The 15204-nt window shown below is 36.1% G+C and overlaps 1 protein-coding gene across 3 annotated transcripts in view; it reads left to right on the forward strand.

Moving 5' to 3' along the window:
* The window catches only part of CSMD3 (CUB and Sushi multiple domains 3), a 1475959-nt gene that overhangs the window by 1137734 nt on the left and 323021 nt on the right, over positions 1–15204 (forward strand). For all 3 annotated transcript variants that reach the window (XM_055546406.1, XM_055546407.1, XM_055546408.1), the window contains one exon: positions 3033–3227. In XM_055546406.1, coding sequence (XP_055402381.1) covers positions 3033–3227 — 195 coding nt within the window. The remainder of the gene's footprint in view (positions 1–3032; positions 3228–15204) is intronic.

Genomic DNA, 15204 nt, shown 5'->3' on the forward strand with positions numbered 1-15204 from the left:
TGTTGACTCTTCTTAGGGACACATATTTCAACTTTGTAATGTCAAAATTTTTCATTAAAATAAGCATTTACAATGCTTTAATTTCACCTGGAAATAATTCTGAAACAAATTTTTTGTAAGAGTGAAAAAATAGTCCATTGTTAAGATACAGGCTCCATTGCTTACAATCACTTCTGTCTTCTAGAAGACTGCTTCTAACATGCTTTACTTAGAGAATATAAGGCAAGGGACTCTTACCTGGGATCTAATCAGTAGGCAAGTTGTATTATTCATAAAAGTGAATTATTCATACAAATAAATTATTTTATTAAATTAATTATTCATTAAAATACTATCAATTTGCCTCACTTTTTTTTTTCCAAAATTAAAATCATTTTTCCATCTGTTTCCTGGACCTTTATGTAAGGATTCTCCATATGTTCTCAAAATTTCCAGATGCAATTGCTATGGCAAACACAGAAATAAACAAGTGCAGTATTATTCATAGAAAGCTATTCACTAAGAATTTAAAGCAATATGTAAACATAATAAAGAGATAAGTGAATCCTCTCAAAATGAGCCTAGCAATATAAAATTGTTGCAGAGGCAGTATTTTTAATTTATCAACCATGTTTCCCTTTACTCGAAAAGTAGGTTTGCATTATAGATTCACTAATATGTCACTGAAAATTTGGGGAGGAGGGTTCAGGATGGGGAACACATGTATACCTGTGGTGGATTCATTTTGATATTTGGCAAAACTAATACAATTATGTAAAGTTTAAAAATAAAATAAAATTAAATTAAAAAACAAACAAACAAACAAACAAAAAAAGAAAATTTGGGGAAAACTTTAAAGAAGAAAAAAGCTAACTTTTCAAAAGATGGATGTTAGGCAGTTAGACATGTCAAAGAGATTAATCCTTCTAAATAGTAATTTCAATCCTTTCTTTTCCCTCAAGGGATTTAGTTCAATTTCATGAAGAACATAAATGATAGGTTGCTGTTACGCCTAAAAATTACATTGCATTTTCTGCTTATGTAAGGACAGGATTAATGCTTTTCTGAAAAATTAAACAAACTAACCTCTGTACTACTAAAGCTTCTTTCTTAGTGACCAAAGAATCTACTGGTTGTTTTCCTTCTGTTATATGGGATACAAATTTCTTACGCTGTGTGTGTGTACATACATGTACATAACTTTGAAAGATCAAATTTTTTAGTTTTGGTTGATGCTCAGAAATCAGGTTTATCTGACTTACAAGCTCCAGTATAACTTCTCCCCTTCATGTCTCTCATCCCCCTTTCACCTAGTCTGCCCATTAGCCCTCAGTGCTCAGTTTAGATGTCAGTTCTTCAGGAAGGTTCTGAATGCTGCTCCTTATACAAGACACATCACAACCACAAGTGTTTACTTAATGTAATTATTTTCTTGATAGACTGTAAAAGCCATGAAGGTTAGAATATTTTTTTATCACCATGGCTGTATTTCCAGTGTTACTTGGATAATGGGCTCTTAAGTAGTTTCTGGAAAGAAGGAAGGAGGGAAAGGAAGTGGGAATTTTTCATTTGGTATTCTATTAAAATCATTTAAATGTGTCTTTCCACCACTTCCTCTTTAGTTGAATTCAGAGAAATCTTGTGAAGTATGTTTCCTAAAGCATAAATTTCTTGTAATTTCCTGTAAGTGTTGAAGCACTTTGAACTCTGCAGACTTTAGCAAATGGAATAAAAATATTTTTCCTGTTAAAATTGATCACATTTTGATTAATTTATTATGATAATATAATTACTATAATAGCCAAACACCAAGATATTCTTGACTTAAATTACAAAGATTCTATGAGTCATATCCAAAGATATACCCATCTCCTGAATTCCCACTAACATAAGATAAATTCTAATGTAACAAATCACATTTGTTATCTTGAATTTGTGACAGCCCTTCAATGGCACCCCACTCCAGTACTCTTGCCTGGAAAATCCCATGGACGGAGGAGCCTGGTGGGCTGCAGTCCATGGGTCGCTGAGGGTCGGACACGACTGAGCGACTTCACTTTCACTTTTCACTTTCATGCATTGGAGAAGGAAATGGCAACCCACTCCAGTGTTCTTGCCTGGAGAATCCCAGGGACGGGGGAGCCTGGTGGGCTGCCGTCTATGCAGTCGCACAGAGTCAGACATGACTGAAGTGGCTTAGCAGTTACATTGTACATCTCTATTTATCTGCAATGATAATAAAATGTAAATATTCACGTGTTACCCAGATGTGGTATAACAAAAGTATTCTACCACTTATTTGCCAAAATGTATGAACTAATATATTTCTCCCATATTTTCAAAATATTCTGTCAGTCTCTTTAGTTTAAACAGTTCTTTGTTGTGAATGGAATTTACTTTTTAATTTGCCTTTTACTATTACCTTTGAAAGTTCTTGGCTTTGATATAGACTGTGTCCAATAAGATCAAGATTTGGATATTATAAAGATTTTGCTATTATTTTTAATGGGCAGACCTCTGACAGATATGTGCGGAGTGAGTAGAGCAGGTAAGTTAAGAGAAATGGCTTCAGGGTGGAGACATAGGATCTTTTACTTTCTTCCTAGTGATTAACTGAAATTAGCATAGGCAGTAGTACTATATCTAAGTTCAGTTGCATGAAATGGAGTGTACTTTATTTGGGGGAAGATCTTTTAAATAATGAAATATTAAATAAACAAGTTCTTCTTTTCCAAAATAATTCATTTAAAATACTTATGCATGGTGGATAACACATAATTATAATAAACTCTGAAACCCTGTGTTAGACTATATATATTAGATACTAATTTTAATGAGAAGACCAATGAAGAATTTTATCTTTTTTTAACCAATATAAATCAACAAAATATCAGATATGGTTGAGGGCTACTTTGTACTTTTAGCTCTTAAGCAAAGGTAGAAAGGGTGTTGGTGCTTTCTGTCTATTTAGAGGCAGAGATGAAGATATACTGATAGTTTCCTAGAATGTGCTATTTTAAAATAATTCATTTTATATCAACATTACTTTACAGCAAAACTCCGAGAGTCCTGCTTTGATCCAGGCAACATAATGAATGGCACCAGACTGGGAATGGATTATAAATTAGGGTCAACAGTAACCTATTACTGTGATGCTGGTTACATTCTTCAAGGATATTCAACACTCACCTGTATCATGGGAGATGATGGAAGACCTGGATGGAATAGAGTCTTACCAAGTTGTCATGGTAAGAAAATACCTTTTGGCTGAGTTTTTATAATCAGAAAGAATCAATTAAAACTACTTCTGTTTTTTTAACAAATGAACCATTTAACACATGATCTACAAGTGTGGTGTAGGCAATGCAGATTTTATCGAGGATTTTTTAACTGGTTTCTGTAAAGAAATGATTTTGGAAAAGTGCTTATATTCCCATGTGTCTCTAAAGCAATGTGCATGTTATAGTGGGCCAGCTCTCTGAAAGCGGGGATATTTTGTTCATTTTTTTTATCTTAAGGATTTAAAGGAGTTCCTAAAACTTCAGGTTCTCAGGAAATATTGACTGAGTAATGAGGAAGAAACACATTGAAACTGTTATTTCAACAAAAGTAGATAAATGCAATAGCTAGAATATTATCAATAATCAGTGAAAGATCTGAACCAAGGATATAGAGATACATACATTTCTCCTAAGAACTAAATTGTTTAAAAGGAGTGACCAAGTCAAAGCTACTGAGGCAGCTCCAAAAGCACAAGGAAGACCCAAGTGTGCAAAAAGATGGAGAAATAACTAAAATTAGTTTCAGTAACAAATATCAGATGAAAGTTGTCAGATCTGCTACAGCTATAGTTAGTACAAGACCAGTGCATCAAATTCAGAGTGCTGAAGGATCTGACAATGATCATGGCCAGGAAAATATCACATATCTTAGAAAAAGTCTTAGGGAAAAATATATTCAAAAAGAGACTAAATATTTTTAAGATTAAGACAGTTAACAGAGGCACCTGAAACAGAAACATCATCCTCATTTGGGGATAGGGAATTTGTTAAGCAGTTAACCACAGTAAATAAGCAGCTCTTTCTAATGATTTTGAAGAGATGATCTAGTGGACAAACGAAGGAAAACTGTAGGAGTCCCCAATTAACAATGAAATAAGTTTTAATGATCATGGTTCAGAAATTCATGAATACATATTTCTGGATAAATAGCTGGAGGAATTTATAAAATAAAGTGTATTTACTACTGTGAATTCAGTAGAACAAGAAAAACCAGCAACTCTGATTTGTTGATTAAAAGTTTGGATTTTTGGTGTCTAATGCACAAGGTTGTTTTTCTTGGTCATTTAATGTATTCACCTATGAGAATTATATATATATATATATGATTTCTAACTAACACAAGTAATTTAGCCTCTCTAAGCTTGTTCTTTTCATACTCTTCATGGGGTTCTCAAGGCAAGAATACTGAAGTGGTTTGCCATTCCCTTCTCCAGTGGACCACATTCTGTCCGATCCCTCCACCATGACCCGCCCATCTTAGGTTGTCCCACGGGCATGGCTTAGTTTCATTGAGTTAGACAAGGCTGTGGTCCTAGTGTGATTAGATTTACTAGTTTTCTGTGAGTATGGTTTCAGTGTGTTTGCCCTCTGATGCCCTCTTGCAACACTTACCATCTTACTTGGGTTTCTCTTACCTTGGGCATGGGGTATATCTTCATTACTTTGCCAACAAAGGTTCGTCTAGTCAAGGCTATGGTTTTTCCTGTGGTCATGTATGGATATGAGAGTTGGACTGTGAAGAAGGCTGAGCGCCGAAGAATTGATGCTTTTGAACTGTGGTGTTGGAGAAGACTCTTGAGAGTCCCTTGGACTGCAAGGAGATCCAACCAGTCCATTCTGAGGGGATCAGCCCTGGGATTTCTTTGGAAGGAATGATGCTAAAGCTGAAACTCCAGTACTTTGGCCACCTCATGCGAAGAGTTGACTCATTGGAAAAGACTCTGATGCTGGGAGGGATTGGGGGCAGGAGGAGAAGGGGACGACAGAGGATGAGATGGCTGGATGGCATCACTGACTCGATGGACGTGAGTCTCGGTGAACTCCGGGAGTTGGTGATGGACAGGGAGGCCTGGCGTGCTGTGATTCATGGGGTCGCAAAGAGTCAGACACAACTGAGCAATTCATCTGATCTGATCTGATCTGAAGCTTGTTCTTTGTGTTCATTTACTCAGTCATATCTGACTCTTTGTGACCCCATGGACTGTAGCCAGCCAGTCTCCTCTGTCTATGGGATTTCCCAGGCAAGAATACTGGAGTGGGTTGCCATTTCCTCCTCTTGGGCATCTTCCCCACCCAAGGATCAACCTGTGTCTCCTGCATCTCTTGACTTGGTGTGGGGGGTGGGGGTGCAGCTCTTGACCACTGAGCTGCTTGTGAGATTGTTGTCACTCATATCTAAAAGAAGAATGCTTGAAATCCTTACTTCAAAATGTTTTAAGAAATTAAGAAAAGGTAGATATCTAATAAATAGTCATTGATGCTTTAGAACAGTGGTGTTGGAGAAGACTCTTGAGAGTCTCTTGGACTGCAATGAGATCAAACCAGTCAATCCTAAAGGAAATCGGTCCTGAATAATCATTGGAAGGACTGATGCTGAAGCTGAAACTCCAATATTCTGGCCACCTGATGCGAAGAACTGACTGCTTGGAAAAGACCCTGATGCTGGGAAAGATTGAAGGCAGGAGGAGAAGGGGATGACAGGTGATGTGATGGTTGGGTGGCATCACCGACTTGATGGACATGAGTTTGAGCAAGCTCTGGGAGTTGGTGAAGGACAGGGAATACTGGTGTGCTGCAGTCCATGTGGTCACAAAGATTCAGATATGACTGAACTGACTTGAGGTAATGATTTCATCTATTAGAAGATCAGATCAGATCAGTCGCTCAGTCATGTCCCACTCTTTGCGACTCCATGAATCGCAGCACACCAGGCCACCCTCTCCATCACCAACTCCCAGAGTTCACAGAGACTCACGTCCCATGGAGTCCGTGATGCCATCCAGCCATCTCATCCTCTGTTGTCCCCTTCTCCTCTTGTCCCCAATACCTCCCAGCATCAGAGTTTTTTCCAATGAGTCAACTCTTCGCATGAGGTGGCCATAGTACTGGAGTTTTAGCTTCAGCATCATTCCTTCCAAAGAAATCCCAGGGCTGATTTCCTTCAGAATGGACTGGTTGGATCTCCTTGCAGTCCAAGGGACTCTCAAGAGTCTTCTTCAACACCACAGTTCAAAAGCATCAATTCTTCGGCACTCAGCCTTCTTCACAGTCCAACTCTCACATCCATACCACAGGAAAAACCATAGCCTTGACTAGATGGACCTTTGATGGCAAAGTAATGTCTCTGCTTTTGAATATGCTATCTAGGTTGGTCATAACTTTCCTTCCAAGGAGTAAGCGTCTTTTAATTTCATGGCTGCAATCACCATCTGCAGTGATTTTGGAGCCCAGAAAAATAAAGTCTGACACTGTTTCCACTGTTTCCCCATCTATTTCCCATGAAAGGATGGGACCGGATGCCATGATCTTCATTTTCTGAATGTTGAGCTTTAAGCCAACTTTTTCACTCTCCACTTTCACTTTCATCAAGAGGCTTTTTAGTTCCTCTTCACTTTCTGCCATAAGGGTTGTGTCATCTGCATATCTGAGGTTATTGATATTTCTCCTGGCAATCTTGATTCCAGCTTGTGTTTCTTCCAGTCCAGTGTTTCTCATGATGTACTCTGCATATAAGTTAAATAAACAGGGTGACAATATAGAGCATTGACGAACTCCTTTTCCTATTTGGAACCAGTCTGTTGTTCCATGTCCAGTTCTAACTGTTGCTTCCTGACCTGCATACAGGTTTCTCAAGAGGCAGATCAGGTGGTCTGGTATTCCCATCTCTTAAAGAATTTTCCACAGTTTATTGTGATCCACACAGTCAAAGGCTTTGGCATAGTCAATAAAGCAGAAATAGATGCTTTTCTGGAACTCTCTTGCTTTTTCCATGATCCAGAAGATGTTGGCAATTTGATCTCTGGTTCCTCTGCCTTTTTGAAAACCAGCTTGAACATCAGGAAGTTCACAGTTCACATATTGCTGAAGCCTGGCTTGGAGAATTTTGAGCATTACTTTACTAGCATGTGAGATGAGTGCAATTGTGTGGTAGTTTGAGCATTCTTTGGCATTGCCTTTCTTTGGGATTGGAATGAAAACTGACCTTTTCCAGTCCTGTGGCCACTGCTGAGTTTTCCAAATTTGCTGGCATATTGAGTGCAACACGTTCACAGCATCATCTTTCAGGATTTGGAATAGCTCAACTGGAATTCCATCACCTCCACTAGCTTTGTTCGTAGTGATGCTTTCTAAGGCCCACTTGACTTCACATTCCAGGATGTCTGGCTCTAGGTCAGTGATCACACCATCGTGATTATCTGGGTTGTGAAGATCTTTTTTGTACAGTTCTTCTGTGTATTCTTGCCACCTCTTCTTAATATCTTCTGCTTCTGTTAGGTCAATACCGTTTCTGTCCTTTATCGAGCCCATCTTTGCATGAAATGTTCCTTTGGTATATCTGATTTTCTTGAAGAGATCTCTAATCTTTCCCATTCTGTTGTTTTCCTCTATTTCTTTGCATTGATCGCTGAAGAAGGCTTTCTTATCTCTTCTTCCTATTCTTTGAAACTCTGCATTTAGATGTTTATATCTTTCCTTTGCTCCTTTGCTTTTCGCTTCTCTTCTTTTCACAGCTATTTGTAAGGCCTTCCCAGACAGCCATTTTGCTTTTTTTCATTACAAGATAAAGGAAATAAAAAGGTAAGCAATTATTTGGATTTAATCCTGCCAAAGAGGAAAAAAAAAATGATGACATGAAATTTTATGGAAAATGAAGAGAAAGAGTGATTTAGTATCTTAGAATTTATATCCATACAAAAAGGAAATCCTTTTATAGGCAAAAAAGCATACTAAACTTAGAAAAGCACTTTTCAAAATTTACCGTCAGTAATCATTTAGAAACCATGGAAAATTTGCAGCATCAGACATGGAAAAACCAAAAATTTGATGGAGAAAACTCAAAAGGACACAGAAAACTATAGATCAAAAAGCTAAGTGTTAATCACTAGAATAAGTGATTAAATAGGTGTATTTCAGTGACTTAGATGGGAAAAGCTGGAGTACCAAAATATATACCATTCACAAAGAATATGCTCACCTAAGATAATCCTATTTATTTTCAACATTTCCAATGTTTCATAGGTCAATTATATCCTAATTAAGTGTATTTCATATATTTGATTGAACAGTCATATCTACAGAAAATTTAGAGGTAAGAACAGATTTGACTTCATGTTCTCTTACTCTATGTATAACCTGAGGCAAGCTGAGCCTTGATTTTTAACTCTCAAAAACCAGATAACAGTTGTTAATTCAATAGGTTATTGTGAAGATTCAGTTATTAATCACAACACATAGTAAATCAGACCTAGTAAACTTCCCAACAAATACTGGCATATTAATACTTGTGATGTTTAACAGTGTTCCAAAAACATGCATAACGTTGGAAATCATGCATTGCACTTTGCATTGTATGTTATGTTTTAGATGAACTAACCTTTTTTGTCATCTTAATATTAACTAAATATAACTGATATTTTATATGAATACATAGTCACTCATTCCTGAAAATAGCACAGGAGTTGAGTATTTTAAAATTACTTAAGAGAGAATAATTTTTATCATCATTTAAGTTGGATAACAGCATCCATTGATCATAGAAAAAGCAAGAGAATTAGAAAAAAAAAAAACTACATATTTTTCACTGACTTGCTAAAGCCTTTCACTGTGTGGATCACAACAAACTGGAAATTCTTGAAGAGATGGGAATACCATACCCCACATCCCCCACTGCACCTGTCTCCTGAGAAATCTGTATGCAGGATAAGAAGCAACAGTTAGCACCAGACATGGAAAAACAAACTGGCTAAAAATTGGGAAAGGAGTCTGTCAAAGATGCATATTGTCACCTTGCTTATTTAACCTAGATGTAGAGTACATGATGTGAAATGCTGGGCTGGATGACTCACAAGCTGGAATCAAGATTGCCAGGAGAAATAACAACCTCACATATGCAGATGTTACTATTCTAATGACAGAAAGCAAAGAAAAACTAAAGAGCCTCTTGATGAAAGTGAAAGAGGAAAGTGAAAAAGCTGGCTTAAAACTCAACATTCAAAAAACTAAGATCATGTTATTCTATCTCATCACTTCATAGTGAATGGGGGAAAAGTGAAAACAGTGAAGATTTTATTTTCTTGGGCTCCAAAATTACTGATGATGGTGACTGCAGTCATGAAATTAAAAGACACTTGCTCCTTGGAAGAAAAGCTATGACAAACCTAGACAGCATACTAAAAAAACAGAGACATCACTTTTCACTCAAAGATCCATACAGTCAAAGCTATGGTTTTTCTAGTAGTCATGTATGGATGTCAGAATTGGACCATAAAGAAGGCTGAGCTTCAGAGAATTGATATTTTTGATTTGTTGTTCTGGAGAAGACTCTTGAGAGTCCTTTGGACAGCAAGATCAAACCAGTCAATCCTAAAGGAAATCAACCCTGAATATTCACTGGAAGGACTGATCCTGAAGTTGAGGCTCCAATACTTTGGCTACCTCGTTCAAGAGCCAACTCACTGTAAAAGACCCTGATGCTAGGAAGGATTCAGGGCAGGGAGAGAAGTGGACGGCCAAGGACGAGATGGCAGATAGTATTTCTGATTCAGTGGACATGAGTTTGAGCAAACTCCAGGAGATAATGAAGGACAGAGAAGCCTGGTGTGCTGCTTCTCTGTTGCAAAGAGTTGGACACAACTGAGCAACTGAACAAGAACAAAGTTGGATATCACTAGACTTTTAGCCATAATACTAAGATATAAAAATCAATTTAAAGTTATTCAATACATACTTTAAGCTCTTAGACAAAAAAAACTTGATACATCCCTGTTAAAAATATGATAATACTGGATAATTTCTTATATACTAGAGAGGAAAGGAAAATCCAAATTTTAGAGCTAGGTACTTTTAACTCTAAACAATGATTTAAAAACAAAGGAAAAGCCCGAGTCAACTGTGAGACCTTGTTTATTTTGCACATCTAAGCATGAGATAATATTGTGTAATTTGCAAAGCTGTTGGGGGAATTATATTAAATAACTTATTTAAAACATTTAGTTATATGGCTATTACTAAATATTATTTAGTCATAAACTAAGAAGAACTTAATAAACTTTAGTTTCTTTATTAGATGTTCATGTATCTATTTGTTTTCCCTCATGGTGATCATATACAGTAACTGGCTGACAATCAGATTTAATAAATTAATACCTCAAAAGTCAAAATTAGTGTGTAAGGCATGTGCAATAGAGCTAGAAGTGTTTGTTATTCATAAGTATAAATTACTCTTAAGATAAATTTTGTATTTTCTAAGCAAAGTAAAATGTACATATGATAACTAAGGAAATAATACCAAGATGCTTGCAATTTAACATAATGGAAATCAATGTTCATCTGCTTTACCCTTTTCTAATCTCCTATTCCTCAGCTGAGCTTTCTAATAATTTCTGTTTCTAATTGCTCTGGTGGCTGTCTCTATGTAACATGAAGCTCTGTTGCTTGATTTACCAGCATTAGATAATATCTATTGATTTTCTTTTTTTTTGGGGGGGGGATTTCCTCTTAATATTTTATTTTGATGTTTGGAACTCTTGATTTTCTGATACAAAAGATAAATAGTTATGTCACATCCACAGCCTATCTCTTCAGTGTTTCAGAGTTATGTTATTTTTGGTTATTCCAGTAGTTGCCCTTGTCACATGTAAATTTGTTTATGCCTTTATTTGTAATTTCATCAGTGTTTGAGAATTAGCTTGCCAGTTTTTTCTGCTTTACATGCTCAGTCTTACCCTATCATAGAAATCCTAACTAAAGTATCTGATAATGGAAGCAGGAGATTTTGACTGACTGGTAGACTCTGTTGCAGAGTACATGAGTAGGGGGTTGGCTATTAGACTATAATCCTTAAGTGCCAAAATAAGGAAAGATAGATCAATTGATTGATTGATTGTAATGTTGATTTAGTCTCACCCTGGAGCAACGTAAGTTCATAAAGTCTTGAGCTTCATATTACTCCTTTGCATGTAAGAGACATTAATTTATGTAAGAAAGGTCTTAGTAAATATTTTCTTCACCTGATCTGAACCCTAAGAACTTACAAAGTTTGTCTATTCAGGAAAAGATTTTTATCATGGTTCAGAATTAAGCATACATTTTAAATCTGAAGAAAATATTTTTAGAGCTTATATTGGACACCGGGAAACTGTATTTGTCAGAAGTAGATCCAAAATGATAGCATCCTGTGGTAAGTCCTCAGGAATGAGAAATCCTGCAGTTTATCTCATGAAAGCATCACATATATTAAATTATGGCAGAACAGGATATCTGTACCTGCAGTTCACTTAGTGATCCAAAAAAAACTTGCACTGGGAAAATAATTTTTTCCCTTCTTATTTTTCATTCTTTACTGAAACTCTGAGATGTTTTATCTATAGACATACTGGATTAAAATAGAAATTAAATTATATCATTCTTATCCATGATCTGATTCAATATTAAATAAAAGTATTAAAACACAAATGGTGACAGAATCTATATTGTCTCTTAATATTCATTACTTGATTTATTTCACCTAATGGTATGTCATTTGTTTATGTAAATATATCTCTACCCTGATCTAGAGCACCAGTCATCTCTTGCCGCCCACTTCTCTCCTGACTAGTTTCTCTCATTTCGTTGTTTCTGCATACCATCTCCTTTGAACACAATAATCTTTAAACCATATGTTAGATTATGTCACATAATTACTCAAAATCCATCCAGTACTTCCTAAATCTGAATAAATGCCAAATATCCTATACTATGAAGCTCTACTTAATCTGCCCATATACACCCTGACCTCTCTAAATATTTTCCCTTTTTACTTTACTGTTTGAACCACACTGGCCTCCTGGAGGGTTCTTCAAAACACTCATCACACTTCTACCTCAGGGCTTTTGCACTTGTTGTCCTTTCTCTTTAAATCTTTTTCTCCAGCTTTCTTGCTGACTAGCTATCTCACTTATTGTAGGTTATGATCGCTTGTCATTTTAATAGAAAAACCATTACTGTTCACTTCCCCCTGCTTTCCAAAGTTCCCAGGATGAAATCAATATATCTAAAATTGAAACAGTATCCTGGATAAAGATATCTCTGATGTATACCTCATTAAATTTGGAATACTGGCTACAGCACAGTACTATAATTTTGTTAGTTGGTTTATTGATTGAGGTATAGTTGATATATAACATTAAACTAGTTTCAAGTATACAAAATAATGATTTGATATTTATATGTATTGCCAAATGATCACTGTAGTAAGTCCAGTTAATATCTGTCACCATACATAGTTACAGTTTTTTTTTTCAATGAAGACTTTTAAGATATATTCTCTAAGCAAAGTTTAAGTATGCAGTACAGTATTATTAATTATAGTCACCATGCTCAATATTGCCATGACTTTTTACTCTGTAACTAAATCAACACAATAGTCTTGATCTTGTCTAATGCTGTAGCATGCAGTGAGCATCCAAATGATACATAATTATAATAATAATACCCTAAGAATAAACATATTTGAACTATTAAAGAATCACTAACTTGCCACTTATTCTAAAGACAGAGTATCATTCATTCCTTTTTCTCAGGTGCTTAGGTGTATCACTTATACCTAGTTCTTTAGTATTAATAACTATTAGGTATAAAGATATGAATTTAATATTGTCCTTGTCCCTGAAGAGTTTGCAATCTGATGAGATACAGACAGATAAGGTGCATTGCTCAATATATTAATAAAACAATCTTGTGAGCATTGTGTAGAAGTTACCCCATGGACTGTAACCCACCAGGCTCCTCTGTCCATGGGATTTCCCAGGCAAGAATACTGGAATGGGTTGCCATTTCCTTCTCCAGGGGTTCTTCCTGACTCAGGGATTGAACCCACGTTGCCTGTGTCTCCTATACTAGCAGGTGGATTCTTTACCACTAGGGCCACTGGGGAAGCCCAAAAATGTAGAAGAAAGAGTAAACAGGGAATATTGGTAGAATTTCAAGCAACTCAATAGGCAAAGTGCCATGGGAAAGAGGACTGTTGGGAATCTTGTGTTGCTCAGAGTTTGAAGTTTTATATACATATCACTTTATACTTCACCACAACTCTTAGAACTGGGAATACTAAAATTCTTATTTTTATAGATTAGAGACCAAGACAAAGAGGTTAAAGTAGTTACTCAGTCATACTTGCCCAGCAGTCTTATTTGGGAGTCCATTTTCTTAATCACTATCCTATAGGTAGGCTGGGTAATGCAATGACCTTTTTATTGATTTTTTATAACTCTCAAGGCTAAGGCCTGGTTCTTAACCAAAAATTTAGTTGATTAAATGTTTCATGAAAGAATACATGGCACCAAAAATAAGTGTGAGATTTTGGATTCCCTACTTACTTCTGTAATCTTCCTCTAGGCTAGGTATGAGAATTAAGAAAACAGTTTTTTTTTTTTTACCAATAACTGGTAAAAGTGTTCACTTGAAATGGGTTTTTACATTTCATTTGAAATACAACTTTGCACTGAAAGCACATGCCTTAATAAATATAGTCAGTGTTAATTCTTTTGAAAATCTACGGTGTTATTGTTAATGCCTTTGTTTCATTCATGTTAATATAAGTCTTGGATTCTGCGAAAAAAATTAATTCAATCAGCACTGATCTGTAAGACTGATCAAAGTGTATAAAGACAACTATGGTAAACTTAGACATTCAATAGTCATCTGAAACCATTGTTTGCTCAACTTCCGCCTCTTAATACGTATGAAATGATAAACACTTTTGAAAGGAAAGCCCTCTTACTCTAGCAACTGAAGGGAAAGTTTTAAAGGAAAAAAAAAAAGTTCATTGTATGATCATAGCTTTCCAACTTTAGAGTTATATTTCATTAGTAACCTGATATAACCTAATTTTAATTAAATCATATTGTTTTTGTATGAAGAATTAAATAATTGAATTTTTATTTCACATCTTCTGTTTAAATGGCATGATTTACCTTGGGTTAATTCCTTTTTTCAAATCTCCTTGAGGTTTGCAAAATTTTTTTGAGATGTGGAATGAGTCTAGACCCTGTTCTGTTATAAATGCTTATAGAGATTGTCTAATCTAATATACTGAGCCATTTAGCATTTGATGTCATTTAAGTACATGATATAATTAAAGCATGTAGATGAGAGATTCATAGGACAAAGGCCTAGTATTAAACTACTTTCAAGTATCATCAAATATCTTCCTTTAGTAAGCTACACATAGGAATTTTGTTTACAGACATAATGCACAGATTATTTGTCAGAATCATGTGTAATATTTTCTGTATTGAAAAAAATTATGGTAATATTGGGATAAAACCAAAGCATGTTTTGTTTTCATAGGATAGGAGGAAATGTATTTGAATGGAAATGGGAAGGGAAGCTGATGTTATTGAGCACCTGCTAGTTTCCAGGCACTCTTACATACATTATCACTCTATTTGGCCTCCTGTATGTTCCTTTAGAGAATCTTTCAGTTCAGTTCAGTTGCTCAGTCGTGTCTAACTCTTTACAACCCCATGAAGTGCAGCACACCAGGCCTCCTGGTCCATCACCAACTCCTGGAGTCCACCCAATCCCATGTCCATCAAGTCAGTGATGCCATCCAACCATCTCATTCTCTGTTGTCCCATTCTCCTCCTACCCTCAATCTTTCCCAGCATCAGGGCCTTTTCCAATGAATCAGCTCTTCGCATCAGGTGGCCCAAGTATTGGAGTTTCAGCTTCAACATCAGTCCTTCCAATGAACACCCAGGACTGATCTCCTTTAGGATGGGCTGGTTGGATCTCCTTGCAGTCCAAGGGACTTGCAAGAGTCTTCTCCAACACCACAGTTCAAAAGCATCAATTCTTTAGCACTCAGCTTTCTTTATAGTCCAACTCTCACATCCATACATGACCACGGGAAAAACCATAGCCTTGACTAGACAGAGCTTTGTTGGCAAAGTAATGTCTCTGC

This window comes from Bubalus kerabau, chromosome 14 (assembly GCF_029407905.1).
Source record: "Bubalus kerabau isolate K-KA32 ecotype Philippines breed swamp buffalo chromosome 14, PCC_UOA_SB_1v2, whole genome shotgun sequence".
In the NCBI taxonomy this organism is placed as follows: Eukaryota; Metazoa; Chordata; class Mammalia; order Artiodactyla; family Bovidae; genus Bubalus; species Bubalus kerabau.